The sequence below is a fragment of the Neurospora tetrasperma genome (genome assembly GCF_000213175.1).
Source record: "Neurospora tetrasperma FGSC 2508 unplaced genomic scaffold NEUTE1scaffold_4, whole genome shotgun sequence".
NCBI lineage: Eukaryota > Fungi > Ascomycota > Sordariomycetes > Sordariales > Sordariaceae > Neurospora > Neurospora tetrasperma.
This window is the reverse complement of record NW_009799102.1, coordinates 389,846-409,392: the sequence shown is the minus strand read 5'-3', so window position 1 is coordinate 409,392 and position 19,547 is coordinate 389,846. Positions and strand designations below refer to the sequence as shown.

Below are 19,547 nucleotides of genomic sequence, written 5' to 3'. Positions count from 1 at the left end.
TGCTGCTGCCAATTGGTCGGTTGGATTATGATAAACAGGTGAATTGTACCACAGCCAGGGTAATTCTTTATATTCCTTGAATATGCAAGATGCAAAAATGCAAAATATTCGAGTGAAATCGGCGTATTCACTTCAGTTGCGTGCTGGAATTGGCTGCTGGAAAAGCTGTTCCAAAGCTGCTGCAAAAAAATTCTGGATCGCGGCCAAACTTTTTTTCAAGTGGAAGTCGCTGCAGTCCCACTGGGCCCCTGCCACGGTCCCCCACTTTGGGGTACAAGGTACACTGGAGAATTCTTGGCATCTGATGAAGGGCGATGGCCCGTGCTGTATTTAAGCTGTCCCCGTGATCTCTCATGTGACAGCACTGCTTCGACGCACAGTCCATCTGCTGTGGTGAGTCAGGACCTGTGTGGCTGCGTGGCTGTGCGTTTACGGGAGCGGATTCCTGCGTGATTAATTTGCCTTGAGGCTGCACAACACCGCGCGTGAAGCTGATTGCCAGACCAAGAGGGACCCGTCTGTCTTATTGGCCAGTTTCGTTCGTTCAACAGCACAACAGGAAACTTTCCAGTGTCAAACTGAACTCGAACTCGCTGTTGCCTTCCTGTTGCTGCCTGTCGGTCTCATTTTGAACATTCAACACCATTTGCCCTGTTTAATACTACAGCTCTTTACACTTCGACATTTGGCCACTTTCAAACCCCAAAGGATATCGTCGGGACTCACACCCCAACATCGCTATACTTCCATCCGTTTCGACATGTGTCCTTCTGTCGCGGTGTGAGTGAGAGAAATGGAAGGTGAAGGCGAGCCGGGCACGCGACGGGCTGAACAGCAGCTACCCTTGCACCCAAGAGTGGATTATACCGCATCATGGGCTTGGCTTGGAGCCTGATCCTTGTCATTGATGTTGCGACTTTGTTGACTCTCAAGCTTCACTTTGGGAAAAAGAAGAGTCGAGACAACGGAATTTCGACGAACGAAGGGAACGCCTGGAGAATGCCACAGTGGAAAAGCAAGCGCGACATGGCCCAAAACGACAAGGCTCGCTTGTCCAAATAGCAATGCTACCTACCTGCACGTGTAGGTACTACAGTCCGATGGGAAAGGGCTCGGTCGTCGGTCTGATTTCGCACCCCCTCCCACGAACCCACCTTCCGTGTCTTCTTCTGTCTTTCTATTCTCCGCCAAAACAGGAAATATCAAAAGACATTACAAGCGACAAGAGTGGTCTTGGTCCCCTTCATTCTCTTTCTTTGGTCGACTTTCCTCACCTTGAATTTCAACCTCGCTGTGGTCAACAGCGGCTTCATCAGAATCATCCAGCTCGTGTAAGTCGTCGCGTTCTTAAATTCAGTCGTGGCATGCCGTTTGCAGCCAAATTGCAGTCGAGTGCAACAAACGTTTCACATGTCGGCTTGCCCCCGTTACAACATCCAAGGTTCAGTCCCGTCGTTCAAAGAGTCGGCCGTGGTTGCTACCGCAGGCTCCCATTGTCCAGCGAAAAGAAAGATGCCATTTCTCATCCTCCCGCTGCCGTTGCCGTTTGCTTGTTTTGCTTGCTGCAATTTGCTGGGTTCTCTCCGACGACCTTTGAGCTTCGATACGAAACCGAGGCAGGAAGAGGCTGAGTGCTTTGTTCGTTGCTTGTCGACATTTTCTCACTTCTTAGCCATCGATATTTCCTTGACACTCCTTGACATTTTTTTTTTACCCTTTTCGAAGGCATCATGGCGACTGAGGACATCAAACCAGTCGTATCCGGGCTTGTACTTGCACCAATTCAATATCCCCGAACGCGAGTCTGTCCGAGCCCAACAAGTTGTTTGCGCCAGTGCTCTTGGACATTCTTGCATCCAGGATAAATGACCTGAGGAAAGGCGGCGAATCTGGCGAAATCCAAGGTGAAAAGCAAAACAAATGAAGCAACGAAACCGAAGAAGACGAAGACAACTGGCCAATATATGTACGACGGTGAAAAACATCAAAGGCTTCCAAGGTCTTGGTGATACGGACGCTTGTGGTTGCACCTCCAGACTCCAGTGTCCCTGGTGTCGATCGCGCACGGCCCACAATGCGACAGAGTGGCCAACCAGACGCTCCAAAGCCGCCTCCACCGACCAAGGGAACCAGTCAGAAGGCGGAGCCACCCGCAGGGCCTCGTCGCTGCTGGGGAGCTCGGACAGCTTTCATAAATAGCGTCGAGCTGCCGACCGGGACTGACATGTGTTCTCTCACCCCCGAATTTTTGGGAAAAAAAGGGAGACTGCGACGCGCAACACAAACAAGACACCCCCCCTCCCCCCGCTACCGACCATCCGGCCAATCAGCAGCCCCGAACAACACAGAAGCCACGAACCCCCCTCCACTAGTGTAGCTGCTGCTCGACTCTGACGCGACGCCAGCCGCTTTCTCCCCACTCCCCCCCATCCGTCGTTTCTTGTGACTTGTACAAGAGAACCTGCGAACCCTCCGTCCAAAAAGTTCCAACCCTTGACTAAAAAATATCTTTTTTTTGCTGTTGCCCGCCCAACCAGCCAGCCCAGCCCAGCCACATCCAATCAGATCAGCGGTCTGCACCACCCGACTGCACCACTCCAGCCTCCTCCCCCCGACTGTTCTGATTTTACGACGTTTTTCCACCCCCGACATCGTATCGCCCACACATTCGTTGCATTGCAACGCAAGGCTGAAGGCCCACACCGAACTTTGATCAGTTCAGCCTGGACCCCCCCCTGGCCCGCGCAACTTCGCAAACTTGTGAGTGGTGGCAACGTTTTTTATTTTTTTTATTTTCTTTCCCCCCCTTCTTTTCCGATTTTCTTTTCCCCTCATCCCCCGACCTGATCCGACCCGACCGACGCGTGTGCACGTACCACCACTCGCGCCTCTCGCAACCCCAACCCTCGCGCAATTGCCGACTTTCGAGTACTCCCACTCCACCTCAATCGTCGTCGTCGCGCGCGCGCATCGCATCGCAATCGCAAACGCCACTATTCGCAGTCGCTTCCAGGTCGCAATTGCCTACACTTGCGGCGGTTTAACCAACCAGCTACTAGCTGTTGTCGTCGTCGCACACAACACAACACAACACAACACAACACAACACACTGCACCCACACACAGACACACTTTGCACTCGTGCGATAGCACACACCACAACATCATCCATTTGATAAAACTTATATACCAACTCAGGCTATCATCGAATCAACTACTTTTGCATCGTGTGCACGTCGTTTCGCTGACACGGTTTCTTCAGTTGTTTTGATGCCCCAGATCATTGCTTAGATACCCAATCCCCCCCCATTCAGTTGCGCGCACACACACACAGACTCAGACAATATCCACGTGGATAGCCTTTCATCTCGTCTTCTAGCCTTTCCTCAATCTTACTGTATGGCAGTTATGACAAGTCAACAAGCTGACGGCGGCGCGGCTCTGCCCGAGAAGCCCGTCACCATGGCTACTGAGGCGCCTACCGCCGCTCCAGATGCGCCAGTGGCAGATGCACCCAAGAGTGATGCTGCTGCTGCTACTGCTACTGCTGCTGCTGATGCTACTGGTGATGCGGCACCAACCCCTGATGCGCCAGTGAAGGATGTTGCAGATGGTGATTACCAAAAAGAAACAGAAGTGAATGGGTGAGTTACCTTACCAGTTACCTTACCAATCTTGTCCCTCAGATTACCTTCACCTGAAGATGACGCATTCACTTGCGCCGCCTCGCCACCCAGACCTTTTGCTCACCAACCCCTCTAATACCTGAACCTATGAACGCTAATATCTCCCCACAGTCACGACGACGCCGTCTCCCCTAAAGCTCTTGTGCCAGAAACCAAAACCGATAGTCTTCCTACTCCTAAAAACGAACCTTCGTTGGAAGAAGCACAGACCACACCAGCCAAGAAGGAAGAAGACGCCCCCAAAGCGGAAGAGTCGAAGGAAGGTGAGCGGAAGAGTGACGAGCAGGCTCAAAAAGAGGACGCAAAGCCCGCTCCAGTAGAAGAAGAAAAGAAGGCCGAGGAACCAGCAAAGGAGGAGGAGGGGCCTAAGGACGAGGGCGACAAGATGGAGATCGATGCGCCAGAGGTACCGGCGGGCGATGCGCAAAAGGAGCCCGTCGCATCGCCTGGGGAGGACAAGGTTCCTGAACCGGCCGCCGAAGAAAAGCCCAAGGAAGAAGAGAAGCCTGCCGCTGCCGAGGAGGCCAAGGAGGACAAGCCGGCCGAACCAAAAGCTGACGTAGCCACGGAAGCAAAATCTGAAGCGAAATCGGATGACGGACCCGCAGCAAAGGAAAAGGAAGAGGCTGCTGCTCCTGCCGCAACTGAGACCCCCGCCACTGAGACCCCCGCCGCCGAGACCGCATCAAAACCTCCCGCCTCTCCTGCGAAACAACAGGAGGACGTGGAGATGGCTGATGCACCTGCCACCGTCGAGGAGCCCGCCAAATCAGAACAGGCAAAGCCCGCTGAGGCGACGCCCACAGCAACCCAACAGGAGACACAAGACACTGCTGTCAGTGACGTACCGCCCCCCACGCCCGCTGAAGACGAGAAGAAGGAGAAAGACGCGCCTCGACCATCCCCGGCCGCCCCGGTCACCGCAGACACCAGCATGTCGGATGCGCCCCCGCCGTCGTCCAAGCCCTATAGAGAACGCGAGGAAGACAGCGAAGATGAGCCTGTCGCCAAACGCGCAAAGGTGTCCCCTATCGCAGATCAGGCCAACGCTAAGAACGAGGCCAAAAGGGAGGACAAGATGGACGTCGACAGTAAGCCTGCCGCGTCATCTGCATCTACCTCGGTCCACGATAGGAGCGAACCCAAGTCGCTTGCGGATGACTCGCTCAACCACTTGCCCATCTCGGACTACATGAATCGCCAGATCCGTCAGGTGCTGGCTGGCGTCAAAAAGACCAAAGCGGGCTATCACTTTCGTCTCCCCGTGTCGGAGCTCTGGCCGGGCCTGTGGAATGAATACTCGGCCAAGGTTAAGGACCCTACCGACATTCAGACCATGGAGAAGCGGCTCCGCGGGAACTTGGCTAAGTACCACACCCTAGGAGACTTCAAGCGCGACTTGGAGAAGCTAGTGCAAAACTCCATCGCCTTCAACGGTGAGTACCACGACGTCACTGCCGCGGCTCGGTTGTGTCGAGATACTATCTTGGCTCGACTTGGTGGCTGCCCAGCATTTGAGCCGTCGAGACCAGAGAAAAAGGACTTTGCGAAGCAGCACCCGACCCGTCATGCGGAACCGAGAGCCGCTTCTCACCTCTCTTCTCCGTCGGCGCCTCTCCCCCAGCGCCCCCAACAGCCCCGCGTTAACACCGCTGCTGTGCCCGCTCCCTCCTCATCAAAGTCCATCGAGTCTCCTGCCTTTGCCATCCCTGCCAACAACAATGGCATGCCCCTCATTCGCCGCGACTCGACCAAGCCCGATAGCCGGGCCAAGCGCCCCGTCAAGCCGACCCATTCCAAGGACCTCGTCTATGACACAAAGCGCAAGAAGAAGCTCATCCCCGAACTCCGTTTCTGCGAAGAGGTGCTCACTGAACTCCGCAAGCAGAGATACTATGAGTTCAACGAGGCCTTCCAGAAGCCGGTTGATCCTGTTGCCCTCAACATCCCGACTTACCACAAGATCATCAAGAAGCCGATGGACTTGTCGACGATGCAGAGCAAGCTTAACGCGGGCGACTATGCCAGCGCCAAGGAGTTTGAGCGGGACTTTGACTTGATCATTAAGAACTGCAGGCTGTTCAACGGCGAGCAGCACATTGTGTATGAGCAGGCTCTGCGACTGCAAAGCCTTTACCGCCGTGAAATGTCTAAGAAAGATGAGTGGCTGGCTAAGCATGCGCCTGCTCCTGCGCCCCATCTTTCCTCGAACAATAGCCCTAGGTTGAAGGATGAGTCGGACTGGGAGGAGCCTGAATCGGAGGGCGAGCCGGAGGTGGATGAGGAACTTAAGGGGGCCCAGCAGCGATTGGCAAGCTACATGAAGCGGTTGGAGGAAGAACAGAAGAAGATCAACGACATTATGCTCGAGATGAATCCGAATATGGCGGACGTCGAGATTGCTCAGTCTGTCGTTGCCATGCTGCAAAAGCAGATCATCACGGAGAGGTCCAAGATTGCTTCCATGCAGCCGACCAAGAAGGCCGCGCCTGCAAAGTCGCATCATGCTAATAAGCCTTCGGTTAGCAAGCCTAAGAAGGCCATGCCGGCCGGTGGCAGCTCGCACCACGCTGGTGGCCATGTTGCCAAGAAGGCTAGCGTTAGCCATTCGAGCATGGGCGGTCACGGAGGTGGTATGGGAGGTATGCCCAAGAAGGCGGCGGCTAGGAAGCCCGCACCGAAGCGCAAGATGGGCACGGTCGAGAAGGAAGTTATTGCAGCCGGTATTGCCGAGCTGGAAGGCGCCCAACTTGAGCGGGCTATTGAGATTATCAAGAGCGACACGGGCACGGGTGAGAACGACTCGGGTGAATTGGAGCTGGACATTGATCAGCTCTCCCAAGAGGCCCTCACTCAGCTGTACGACCTCGCCATCAAGGCATTCCCGCACCTGCAAAGGGAAAAGGAACGTACCATGGCCGCCCAGGCGCCGCCTCCGCCACCTGCTGCGCAACGGTCCAAACCCGTGCAGAAGACTAAGAAGAATAAGCCCATGAGCAAGATGGAGCAAGAGCGTAGACTGCAGCAGTTGAACGAGCTGCGCGCCCAGGCCGGCCGCCAAGGCTCCGGTAGTCAAGAGCCTCTGGAGTCGATCGAGGGTACGGGAAGGATTTCTGCTGAACCCGCTCCGCAGCACCATCGCGAGGAGGACAGCGAGGATGAGGAGAGCTCCGAGGAGGAGTAAACAGTTGCCGGCCACTTGGTCTGCTCGCTCTCCAGCCCAACGAAACTTGGCCCACCTTGCCTAGAAGGTGGTCTCTCTCTCTCTCACTTTACCAGGGCTCCAGAGGGGTCCGTCCGATGTGCTACCTTCTTGCTCCAAATCCATTATGGATAATCTGTGTATGTCATGCCATGCTCCTCGCCTGTTCTCTCTTCAGCTTGCCCTGGCATACCTTTTGCGGTGGGAGCACTTACCTGAGGGCTTCTTGACTTGCTACTATCGCCATCCTACGCCCAGAAAGCTTTGAGACTTTTACCTCAGAAAGACCTTGATCATTCGGGTTTGGCATCCCCGTATGAGTCACTTTTTTTCGTCTCTATCCATCTCCCTTTTCCGTAGCAAGATCAATTAGCAGCATCGTATCTTAGCAGCGGCGCGCGCGTTACTATGTGTCCGCTTGGACCTTAGCACAGAAGAAGAACAGTGGTTTTAGTTTTTATCGTTCATCTCTCAGGGGGAGGGGAGGGGTGGCAAAGAGAGTGTGAATTGATAGAACGCTAGCCATCTATCCATCGTTCTTTTAAGTTGCTTCGTTGCATTTCCACAACCAAACTCTCATAACAACATGAGGTTAAGCGGAGGATGATGACTTTGGAGGAGGAGGAGGAGGAGTTGGCGGGGGAAGGAAAAAATAAATACAAGAAAAGAAGAAGAAACAATGAGCAGAGAAGAACAAAAATAATAGGAGGATATCGATTGCTTGCAAGGGAAAAAAAAGAAACGGAGTTTTATGCTGCGTGATGATGATGGAAATGATTCGTGATGAAGTTGCTTTTTTTCTTCTTTTTTCTCTCGCAGTTCTATTCTTTTTTTTTTTGCTCTGCGCCTTGCGCTTTTCAAAAGCAAGATCAGATCAGATTAGGAGGGAAGGAAGGAAGGAGAATGCATGATGGGATGGATGGGTGGATGGAGGGGGGTGTTAGTAGGTAGACAATGATGATGCTTTTTTACTCACGTCGATTCTGTCTTGTATCGTTATCGGTGGTCGTTCGTGACTTATGGTGTTATTGTTGGTGTTGTCATTGGCTATCGTGGAGATATGACATGACATGGGCGATGTTGTTGACATTGGTCCTTGATGGATGTTGATATCATCCAAGTCGATCGTCGACACTCATTGTCTGTGTTGTCGCTGAAGAGTTGTCCTTTTCCTAGTCCGTGTTGTCGTCGTCGTCGTCGGATCTGTTGTCCTCCTGGTAACCTCAATCCTTCGGAAGTGATTGATGACCATCGCTAGACGTAGACGATCCCGAATTGAAAGCTTTTCAGCCGGCTTCAGACCTTTGTTGCGCCCCCCCAAGGGTACCAACCAGCCAATTAGCTACTCAGTGGATCGAATCGATCAGATAAGGGTGAAGAAGTAGAGGAAGGTGGGCCATGACTTGGAGGAAGCCATGTATGTGCGTTTGTGAGTCAGTCGGCCTGATTAGAGATGCCTAGGTAACTGATGACGGATCTGTGATGACGTTCCGATCTCTTTTTGGTCTTTTTCTTGTCGATGAGGATATGGGAGATAAAAGCTGCGTGAAGAGTAGCGGAGATTTGCAGCATTGGCTGCTCGCGACGGTGAGGTGCTTGCGGACGAGAACCGTGGCCGGCCGTGTAACGACGGTTGTTTCGTCTTGGTTATGGTGCTGGGTCGTGAAAGGTTTTGACGACTGGTTTTGGGCGGCTTCTTTACTGCTTTGGTCTCCGGAAAACGTACGTTCTGGCGAGAAATAATTGCGGAGAGGACAAGTTCGAGTTAGAATTGATTGATTTTTGTTGGTATATATCGAGTTGCTGAACAATGTCGTTAGGTATTCATGATGTTGTTAGGATGAAGTGTGAGACGGCTGTCTGTCACTGGGAGAGCGAACATTTCTCGGGCGGAATTGCAGCAGTGTGACGGTGCCCATGGGGGGTGTCACACTCGTGGCCCGGGGGGCTCGTGGAGGACTCGTGGACCACACGCCCTGGGCCCGGGTTAATGAGTGTAGTGGGTTGGTTGCAGGAACCCCGCTGCACTAACAGCGGCTCGTGACACTGACATTGGGATGGAATACATGCCAGCCAGGCCTTTCAGCGAGCGCCTTTTGCGCCGACGAGGGTTCTGGTATGTCGAATCACTCGTTGTAAATTCGGCCTTGTATTTTTTGGCGGCTTCGTTTCTTGGTGAAATCATGTTTTTTGTGGTTTCGATAGACATGCTGTCGTCGATCGAGGGACAGCGACTCCGAGGCGCCTATAGTGTAGGACTTCGGAGATGAGTTCGGAGACAGGGCCGTCAGTGAGGATATTCCTCCGCAGGGCAATCGCTGGCTCATCTAGGTTTGTAGGAGACAATCAACCGTCAACCTTATCGAGAGAGATTTGGAATCAGTTTTCCTGTCTATCGCAAACCATGATGGACGAGGTGTCGTTGGGTTACTCACCGTCGCTCTTTCTCCGGACGGTTACCTGTATTCAGCGCAGCCATCGAGGTTCTTGCGCAGGGAGCAGGGAGAGGTCGGGGAAGAAGCCGCAGAAGGCAATGCCAATAATTAGGAGCATGAAGTGATATTGGAAGACGGATGGATCAATTCCTGAATAGTTGAGGCTACGGTTTTCAATTTGCGAAAGGGAATTGGAGGGTAGGAGGAGGATGGGTTAGTTGTTGGTTGTTTGGTGGTTCGTTGTTGGTTGGTTGGCGGCGAATCCAGTGTCATGTTTTGGGGGCGGTTTGAGAGTTTTTGCGGGGGGGCCGGCGGCGGGAGGAAGGCGGCACCGCTTTCAGCCTCCAGGGCAGCGGAGGGATTGCTCGCCCACAGCGCCTTCGGCCCAGGGCATTTTGTGGCAGGCTTCTTTAGGGCTTCACCCACCATCTCCCGCTCAACACAACCAACTAACAACTTGAAATGTATGGGACGAGGTCTTCTTGTCCCACGATGCCCGTCACAAAACCTTGCTTGCTTGATAGCTGACCGTGATCAGGAAACCAAGAGGAAGCCATTCACTCATTCTCGCGCACTTCAGATGGATTCCTCGCAGACAAGTCTTTTTATTGTGTTCATTAACACCACCGACGCCGAATGCCTTCACTGTGAAAGTGGTGATGTTGCCAAACACCCAGTGCGTTACTTGGTATGATGTGCTACTTCCAGTGGAAATATGCGTAATTGTTAGATACCATGACGGCATGAATCCACTGTCAGTGTCCCGTTCGTGACATAAAAGGAAGTTGCGGGTTTTGAGTAACCGGACGCAAAGACATGACGGCTACCATTTCATTCTACTCGACGTCTCGTCTTCTTTTCAACGGCCAATACCAAACATAGACCACCTAGATCACCTCCAAACAAACGAATCACCATGCTCGGCAAGATCCTCCTCACTATCGACGCCCTCATTCTCCTCTTTGCTGCCCCGGCGGCCGACTACAATGAAACCCACATCTTCAATCCGGCCTGGAAGCCACATGCAAAGTATGCCCGTCTTGTCACATACTTGCAGGAAAACACATAATGAACCAGCCTTGACAGATTTCATTGTGGCCAAACCATTACCCTATCCGTGGTCCTGGGTCTCGCAACCCTCTTTTACACCTGGCTGCCATCCGGCCGTGTTCCCAAATCAGACCCGGTCCCCACACCGGCCGTACAGGTTGAGAGGCGTGAGCGGGTGAAGGATTCTTTGCGCACGGCGGGCTTCCTCGGAAGTGTCTACTGGTTCGCAGGTCTGGCAGCCATCTTGTATCCCAACACTGCAGGAACCGATCCCGAGTTCGGCGACATCACCGACTTCCCTCAAGGCAAAATGTTCCCGGTATTTGCTGGGTTGGCCATCTTGGGGGCATGGCTCGAGACGAGGCGCCTTAGATGATGAGAAACCGAGGACGCGGCGGGTGACGAAGCGCGTGTTTCATGTTTCCTTGATGGGAAAACGGAATCGGTATCGGGATAGCATTACGTCTCGCCCTCCGCAGTGCATACATAGAGGTACGTAGTGCTCTTGCCGTGCGGAGACCACTTACGCGGCCTTCACCCTGGCTATCGATACATGACGCGTCCGGGCGCCGCCGGTGTGGCTTCGAGGGGGGTCCGGAAATAGGCAAGCCTGGGGGTATGGATCCGCTCTGGGAATCGGTCATTTACAAAGTTCGACTTGCGCTTGGACGGCGCATTGTATGTTCTTTTCTACTTTTACTCGGCTTCTCGCCGATGAGTAGCATTTCACTTGTCCTGAATGCACATTTCTTTTCTATGTCTCTACTCTACCTACCGAATCACTAATCCACAGCGGAGCTCCCTCACAATTAGGCACCGGATCTTCGCCGATTCCCAGGACTTGGCGACCGTGGAAACCCCATTGATTGCCCCTGAGGTCCCGTCTTGGCAGGGACTTGGCACGGGCCGTCCCCCGGAGCGCTGATCCAGACCCGGGCCATTGCAACACAGACACTCGTATCTCGCCGTCGTTTCAACCCCAACCTTCAGGTCAGATACAGGTACCAGGTGAATCGTCCCGTTCAACAGGGCGCTGTGCACGGGACATCCCATCACCTCTTCGGCAGAACCCATCTCGTTCCCTACACTTCCGCCCCTCCGGTGCCTCTCGTTTAAGACCGAACCTTCCACTTGACGCCATCTTCCTTGATGCGCCTTACCCCACGGTGATCCCTCGCATTGGCACCACCTTTGTTACTACATCCCAAATACAGCATCGCCACTCGAAACTCATCAACTACTCCCGCTTGTCTAGTCATCTATACCCGGCAGCGCATCACGACCACGAATTTTGGAGGACACTCTGCCACCACTCCGCCGTCAACCCAACTCGCCTACAGCGGCATGGTTCTTCATGGCCAGCCCTCCGGCACAATGAAGCCATGTGACTTTCAGGCGCTCCTTTCTTTCTTCTCAGCGCGAGTACTACACAAAGGACCAAGACTTTTACTGCAACTTATCGTCGGCTCGACTCTCGTACTCGCCACTCTGCTCGTCATCAGCAGGGGCGTTGGCGAAGACCTATCCTCAAACGATCTCTTCCGTTGGTCTGACAACCAAAGTGAAGACAACAAGGACGAAAAGGCACACTACGAGTTTCAGTCGCAACAACACCCTGGCGGACTCCGCGTCGTTGTCTTTGGAGAGGACGATGTAGCGACTCCTGCTTGGACGCGGGGAGAGAAGGAGATGCGGTCTCCTGGCTGGACCGAGCTTATGTGCCGCGAGGTTAGTCTGTTCCCATTTCTCGCTTTACCTCTTGATCGTTGCTAACGTGGATCTTGCCAGTTAAACTGCTCCCACTACCTCTCCTTTATACCTCCCAACCTTCACCCGCCGGCACACCCCCTCATTTCGAAGGATATCTACGTCGAAGCCGTCAGGCAGACGATCAAGAACACGACAAAGCTGAAGAAGTCCCAAGGTCCAGGCTACGATTACACCTTTCAGCCTCGACTGTTCCCCGTGTCCAAAGCGTTACCAGACCTAAGTGCCCAAGTGACGGCCTTCCTAGAATTGCAAAACACAACCACCCTCCCCAAAGCAAATGAGACTCTCTGGGTCTTTAACTTGGGACAATGGGACGTCTGGTCACTAGCCACGCTCCCCATTGCCACAGGCAAGGCGGTCATTGATCAGTTGACCGACCATGTGATTGAACAGATGGAGCGTCTCTATGAGAGCACCATAACGAAAGATACCATCGCGGTGTCTACCAACCCCAACCATCTCTCACGCAAGACCAATGCCGGTCCGATCAAGATCATAGATCCAGAGGTCTACAAAGCTAAATCCGGCGAGGCTACCAAGCCCGTTTCTGGCTCCGCACAAAAGGCACAGACACAAAACTCGTCGTCGAAACCCGAAACCTTTCGCGTCTTTTTCCCCAGCCTATTCGACATCTCCATGGCTCCTGGATGGAACTCCAACCGCCCGGAAACACCGCATCCGCATTCGAAAGCCGAGCAGATGCGCAACGCGGCCAAGTTGACGGACACCTGGAACCAAGTCATGGGGGACAAGCTGTACGCGTGGGTGGACAAATCGGATGTCATTGGGCCGGACGAGTTTTATCTGAACACCGAAGAAGACGAAGTAGTAGATACGTCACTTGATGGTCAGAACAGCGAAGATGAAGACGGGAACGGGACAAAACGTAGCTCTACAAGCGGCAAGAAGACAACAAAATCTGCCGAAAACATCGCCGTTAACCCGAACACGAACGCGAACGCAAAGCCCAAAAACCAGCCGCCGCCAGTACGCGACTTCATCACCTACGACATGGTCGACTACATTACTTCGGCCCTGTTAGAAGGCCAACTGCGCAGCTCTGGCCTCAGCGACGGCAACGGCTTGGGCCAAAAGCCGATGACTCAGTGGTATAAAAAAGTATGGGAGCCATGTGTGAAGCCGGTCAAGTCGGAGACGGAGCTGGTGCTGGACTTGGAAGACGAGGGGTTGGTTATGCAGCAAACTACAGATTCTCAGACGGAAACGGAATCTGCTACGGAGTTGATGAAGGCTTTTGCTGAAGCTGCTGCTGAAGCTGCTGCTTCTAAGCAAGCTAAAGCGGAGGGGGTAGGATCGAAGAGAAGGAGGAGGAGGAGGATGAGGAGGCAGGAAGTAACCACCACAGCGGAACCGGTGGCAGCAGCAGAGGAAGTAGGAAAAGAAGCAGAAGAAGAGAGGACAGAGACGGTTTGCAACGTCCCGGATGATTACCTCTTCTACACCCCGTTTACTCTGGGGTCGAGACCCATCAGGGAGATTGCGAAAGAGGCGGCGGAGAAAGTAAGGAGGGGGGAGTCGTATAGGACAGAGGAGGAGGGGAAAGATGATGAAGGGCTTTGGGCGAGTGTTTAGGAGTATCACTGACATGATCAAAGGGGCCTTTGGAATTATGCGTCAACGTCATTGAGTTAAGCGAGGGTTGTACTATAGTTGAGTATGGTTGGTGGTGGGAATGCTACCTATGTTAGAGGGGTGTGTGTAGTATAGTATAATCATGATTTTTCTGGTGGTGTTTTTGTTTATGTGGTTTCGAAACGTAGTTATTGTTGTTAGTGTCATTGTTATTGTTGTTGCTGTTGTTGCTGTTGATGTTACAGTTAACTGTATGGTGTCTGTCGTTAAATCCGGACAATGACCGAGTGACCGACGCCGCCGCCGACCAACCGAATCAACTGGTTCTTGGGAAAGGTACGGTAGGAAGGGCTCATTCAGGGTTCCATAAATGGGACGCGTCATACAAAGGATGTCGCCAACAGGGTTAGCGGTGACGAGATACATACTATGTACTGAAAATTGATCATCGCCGGTTCGGCTCCGAGCGGAGAAGGATTCAAAAGTTTGAGTCAACGTCGGAGTCAACATCGTAGAGTCAACATCGTCGTCAGTTTCTTGTATACTTTCTTTGTCACGATTATATTTAGAAAGTATTTTTTAACTCTTGGTTTTTATATATTCGCCATTGACTTCCCGACTTTCACAATTATCTGTCATTCTCCGGTCATTCATCCATCTCTTTTTCATCTATTAGACTACTACCTGGGTAACACCCGGGTACGACACCCTCAAAACCAACACCACCACCACCACCACCATCTCAACCCACCAAACCTTTCACAGAATCAACAACCACACAACGAACCAACCCTTCAAAATGCCTCCAGAACAGCCCACCACCCCAACAATAACCACCCGCCTCCTCTCCCTCACCGGCCTCCCCTCCCTCCTCTCCACCCCCCACGACGCCCTCCTGATAATCCTCAACCGCACAACCCGCATGCTCTCCTACGGCGCCTCCTCCCTCATCCTCGCCCTCTTTTTTTCCTCCTTACACTTTTCCGACACCCAAATCGGCCTCTTCATGACCCTGACCCTCGTAGGCGACGTCCTCCTCTCCCTCCTCCTCACGCTCATCGCCGACCGTCTAGGTAGACGACGCACCTTGCTTATCGGCGCAACCATGATGATTTGCTCCGGTGTTGTCTTTGCTACATGCGAAAATTACTTTGTGTTGTTGGCGGCGGCGGTGGTGGGGGTGATTAGTGCCACGGGAGGCGACTTTGGGCCGTTTAGGGCTATTGAGGAGAGTATGGTGAGTGAGTTGACGGAAGCGGAAACGAGGGCGGAGGTGTTGGGGTGGTATGTTGCTATGAGTAGTGCGGGGAGTTGTGCGGGGACGGCGGTTGCCGGATGGGTGGTTCAGTTTTTGGTGGAAGGGAGGAAGTGGGAGGGGAGGGAGGCGTATCATGCTGTGTTCTGGGGGTATGTGGTTATGGGTGTTGTTAATGTTGCGGGGGTTTGGGGGATGACGGATCGGTGTGAGTTGGGAGGGGGGAAGGGGAGGAAGGGAAAGGGAAAGGGAATGGGGGTGCAGGTGCAGGTGTTGGAGCCGGAGACGGATGCGACGAGGGAGACGGAGCCGTTGTTGGCGGGGCCGTCTGCTGTGGGAAGGGAAGAGAGGGGAGAGAGGGGAGAGAGGGGAGAGAGGGAAGAAGAAGAAGAAGAACCAAAGAAGAAGGAAAAGGGATGGTTCAAAGTGGAGATTTCCCGGTCGACGCTTTCCGTCATGCTCATTCTTTGGGCTCTCCTCATGGTCGACAACCTTGCGGATGGTATGGTCTCCATGTCTTGGACGACGTACTACATGGACCAAAAGTTCCATTTACCCAAGTCGATGCTGGGCGACTTCCTGTCTGTCGCTTACTTCCTTGCTGCTCTGTCGTCCGTGTTTGCGGGACCGATGGCGCGACACATTGGCCTGGTCAACACCATGGTGTTCACGCACATTCCATCCTCGGCCGCGGTGCTCTTCTTCCCTCTGCCCAAGAGCGTCACGGCGACTTTTGCCTTGCTGTTGGTCAGAGTCGGGCTGAACAACATGGACCAGGCGCCAAGAGCGGCGCTGATTGCCGCGGTGGTTAAGCCTGAAGAGAGGACGGCAGTCATGGGCATCACGGGAACTTTGAGGACCCTCGCGTCGACTATGGGACCGAGTGTCACGGGCGTGTTGGCGGACGGAGGAAGGTTTTGGGTGGCGTTTGTGGTGGCAGGTGCGCTGAGGTTGACGTATGATTTGGGCATTTTTACCATGTTTATCAATATCAAGTTGAACAGGCATGAGGAGGGGGAGCAGCAGGTGGAAGGGAGAGAGGGGGACGAGGAGGAGGTTGAGCGGAGGAGGGAGTGATTGATTGATGTGGTTGTTCGAGGAACCCAGAATGTATCTGGCCGAAGATATCAAAATAGTGTGAAGATCTCTTTCAATAGCATCTAGACTTGGACGGCAAACCAGCCCTTGTCGTAGGGCATATGTATTACTTCTCCCAAGACGACTTTCGTGGCAAGCTGGTAGGTTGGTGCAGCGGGCACGTTCGCGTGGTCCCCACTCCTTCCTCCTGTGTCCCCCGGCTCTCTTGTACGCTATGCGTTCGAACCCGGTAGCTGTAAGTCCACATTTTTTTTCTTTCTCTTTCTTCAGCTTGTCATGATCACTGTTACAAGCGCTTGCTCATTTGCGAGTTCACCTGCGACCGTATGGGTTCAACCCCGCTGAGTGCCGTCGCTGTTGAAGTTGCCTGGAGCAGGAAGCTGGGCGGTCGTTACCTTTTTGCGCCCGGAGACAAACTTCCATTCACTTATGGTTATAGTTCTCCATGAAACTCCTCTAGCCGCTTAGTGTAGTGATGGTCTCTAACATCCTTCTCCCGTCAGCCCGTCTCTATGCTCGACAAAATAACGCTGTATCAAATGACTAGTGGACGATATATACCCGAGCAGAAGCCTGCCTCTGTGTATATACCCAGAAGCCTTTATGGTTAGTGACCCGTTAGTATAAGTAGATGCTCCCTAAAGAACAACTTGAAATCATATGTACCGACACCAGTTCAAACTCGTTCACTCAGTCAAGTCGACCGGGCCCTTTGTGTTCGACGAAACTAGCTGAGACCCAACGAAACCACCCCCCTCATCACTTCCCAAAACCTGAGCTTCATCTCTCCACTACACAGTAGAAGGACTCAACCTAAATACCCATACAAAGCCACGAAATCTTTCGTACCTAGGTAGTTTCCTTCATTTTATCCTCTCACCGATCTTTCCTCCACCCTTCCCCTCCTCGTCTCGTCTCGGAACCAAAAGGAATCCTGCATAACCCCCCTGCCTGCCGTCTTCCTTTGTCCTACTTGTCCTACTTGTCCCACTTGTCTCGACAGCCTTACAAAACGACCCTCGCTGTTTGCTTCCTCTTCTTCTTCTGCATCAGTTTACGCCTACCGCCCCTACAGGCGTAACATAACACAAGGGGAACCTGACGCCTTGCCTTGGGAGAGAGGGGGGTTCACAATGCGGACCTTGGTGAAAGGGGATGATCGAGACATATCTACCTACCTAGGCCGGCGGTCAGGCTACTTGCATGCATGATTCTGAGTGTACGATGCTGTCAAAGGCTGTGTTCATGTTAAATGGACGGAGAGGTCCGGTGGTGCCCGGTGGTGGGGCATGAACCGTGGTTCGAGGGTGCGATGTCTTGCCTTTTGGACTTTTGGGGGTGGGGATTGGGATTGGGAAGTATAAGAGATGCAGTGTTCCGTCGTTTTGGTTCGCGGGACTAGATGTGGATTGGGATTGTAATGGGGTATATAGGTTCAGGGTATCACTTGAACCATTACCGTCACTGTCATCTCCATTTCGCTTTTTGTCGTCTTAAAGAAAGAACCTCGTCCAAAAGTCCCGATGAACGGCTTCCGCCACCTAGCCCACGAAGCAGCTGGTCTGCCCACCTCCAACCTTGACCTCGACCACAACTCTGATCCCGACACCTGGCCGCCTATCCTCTCTTTCAACAACTCTGAACCGCTCATCCAGGAATTCGGTATCGTCTCCTGGCCCGATTCCACTTTCACCTCCTGGGGCATTTCCACTATCCCCCAATCTCTCCTCAAATCCCGCGCCCTCGAGGACTTACTCACGAAACCAACACCGCTTTCACCTCTTCCCCCCTCCACTTCCGGTTCCTCCTCCCTCCCCAGCCCTGACTTCGACCCTCGACCCCCTTCACTCTCCAGCACCACCACCACCTCCGCTGATCTCAAACCCAACCCCAAACCCAAAGCCTTCCTCCGCCTCCTACACATCCCCCACTCCCCCCACCGCTCCTCCTCCCTCCTCATACCCCCTCCCCTCCTCCTCCTCCTTTTTCGCCATCTCAACCTCGACCCCCACGCCCTCTACCTCCACCACACCCACACGCCCGGCTTCCACGTTCTCAACTGCCACAGCCACAGCTCTACTTCCTCTTCCTCTTCTTCCTCCCAGGGAAAACTCGGGCCGTCAGATGAACAGACACAAAGGTTCTACATGCGCTCCAACGACGTTACCACCATCTGGAGCTACAACGTCTTGCGCAGAGTGACGCTGGGTATCTGTCTAGTGGACGAAAGGATGAAATACAAGTTTGCTGTTGTCAAGCATCATATCTGGGGGTTTAGAGATGTGTTGGCGAGTGCGGGGGGGTGTGTGGTGGTGGTGGCGGATATGGCGAGGGGTGTTGTTTGGAGGGGGGATGTCTCTGGACAAGGGGGGAGGGAAGAAAATGGGAGGGAGATGAAAAAGAAGAAAAAGGGGAGGGATGGGGAAGAAGAACAAGGGGCAAAGGCCTCAGATGAAATATATACGGACGCAATGGAATTGTCGCCGGTGTTGATGGAGACGCTGTCGAGACGGTGTAGAGAGCTGGGAAGGGTAGTTACACAGGCGCAGGAGGCCAAGTCGGCGCTTAGATTGGCGTTGCGGATGGCAAGGCAGCTGAAGGGGCGGAAACTTTGGCGAAGACTGACTTTTGGTGCTGATGCTGTGGATCCTGTTACGGAGGAAGCGAATGCCGAGATTCGTCTTGTGGTTCGCGAGTTTATTATTCCTCAACTTAAAGCTCGTATTTTTGGTTGGACTTGTCGCCAGAAAGAGGCAGTGGTGTGGACCAACGTGCTAATGGCGAGGATCTCGCGCACTGACGCGTCTACAAACCACCGAGAGGCCTCCTCTATGCGTGTTATAGCCGTCATGACCATGGCTTTTCTGCCGGCGACTTTCTTTGCTACGCTTTTTGCGTTGCCGGCTTTCAGGTGGGAGGCTGTCGACGGTTATGACTCTCCGGGTCGAGGGGGCGGAGAAGGCGGAGGTGGAGGTGGTGGAAGAGGAGAAGGAGACGGGGTTATTCAAAAGAGTTTCTGGATCTGGGTAGCGTTTTCGGTGCCCATGACGGTGGTGGTGTTTCTGGTTTGTAGTGTCACAAGCTCAACGTGGTGGCTGGAATGGCGGAAGGAGTGGTGGAGGAAGTTGCGGCCTAGGAGAAGGAGGTGGTGACTTGCTATGCGGGGCTGTGTGAACACTCAGCCGTCTAAGGGCTTTGCGTCCTTCAGCTACTTAGATTTGGGCATAGATGCCGTTTTGTTTTCTCCAGACTATACTTCCGCTATCGTCTCTCTCGATGTGTCAAATGGGGACCCCGTGTCTGTCCAATGAAGTGTACCCTATACCCAAATCAGCGTCATGTTTGGAAGCGTATCCCTCGCTTTGTTATCTGAGTTGTTGAAAACGACTCCATTTTCGAGACAGATAGCAATGTCGAGCAGCGACGTTGAGATTTCGTGATCATGGTATACCCAATGA

At 53.3% G+C, this 19,547-nt stretch overlaps 5 protein-coding genes across 5 annotated transcripts; all 5 read left to right on the top strand.

Annotated features, from left to right (window-relative positions):
* Positions 1 to 3,462: 3,462 nt before the first annotated feature.
* NEUTE1DRAFT_130199 (uncharacterized protein) lies at positions 3,463 to 7,148 on the top strand (the record flags this gene model as incomplete). The annotated part of the gene is made up of 2 exons (XM_009853471.1): positions 3,463 to 3,644; positions 3,798 to 7,148. The coding sequence occupies 2 exons, from the start codon at positions 3,463 to 3,465 to the stop codon at positions 6,868 to 6,870; spliced, it is 3,255 nt and encodes a 1,084-aa protein (XP_009851773.1).
* A 3,046-nt stretch (positions 7,149 to 10,194) lies between these two features.
* Positions 10,195 to 10,749, top strand: NEUTE1DRAFT_83149 (uncharacterized protein; the record flags this gene model as incomplete). Its single annotated transcript, XM_009853470.1, has 2 exons — positions 10,195 to 10,352; positions 10,410 to 10,749. The coding sequence occupies 2 exons, from the start codon at positions 10,240 to 10,242 to the stop codon at positions 10,747 to 10,749; spliced, it is 453 nt and encodes a 150-aa protein (XP_009851772.1).
* Positions 10,750 to 11,747: 998 nt separating this feature from the next.
* NEUTE1DRAFT_122751 (uncharacterized protein) lies at positions 11,748 to 13,900 on the top strand (the record flags this gene model as incomplete). Its single annotated transcript, XM_009853469.1, has 2 exons — positions 11,748 to 12,101; positions 12,162 to 13,900. The coding sequence occupies 2 exons, from the start codon at positions 11,748 to 11,750 to the stop codon at positions 13,734 to 13,736; spliced, it is 1,929 nt and encodes a 642-aa protein (XP_009851771.1).
* A 635-nt stretch (positions 13,901 to 14,535) lies between these two features.
* On the top strand, positions 14,536 to 16,068 carry NEUTE1DRAFT_83144 (uncharacterized protein; the record flags this gene model as incomplete). The annotated part of the gene is made up of 2 exons (XM_009853468.1): positions 14,536 to 15,324; positions 15,424 to 16,068. 2 exons carry the CDS (start codon positions 14,536 to 14,538, stop codon positions 16,066 to 16,068), a joined length of 1,434 nt encoding a protein of 477 aa, XP_009851770.1.
* A 1,544-nt stretch (positions 16,069 to 17,612) lies between these two features.
* On the top strand, positions 17,613 to 19,241 carry NEUTE1DRAFT_110707 (uncharacterized protein; the record flags this gene model as incomplete). The annotated part of the gene is made up of 1 exon (XM_009853467.1): positions 17,613 to 19,241. The coding sequence occupies one exon, from the start codon at positions 17,613 to 17,615 to the stop codon at positions 19,239 to 19,241; it is 1,629 nt and encodes a 542-aa protein (XP_009851769.1).
* Between the last annotated feature and the right edge of the window lie 306 nt (positions 19,242 to 19,547).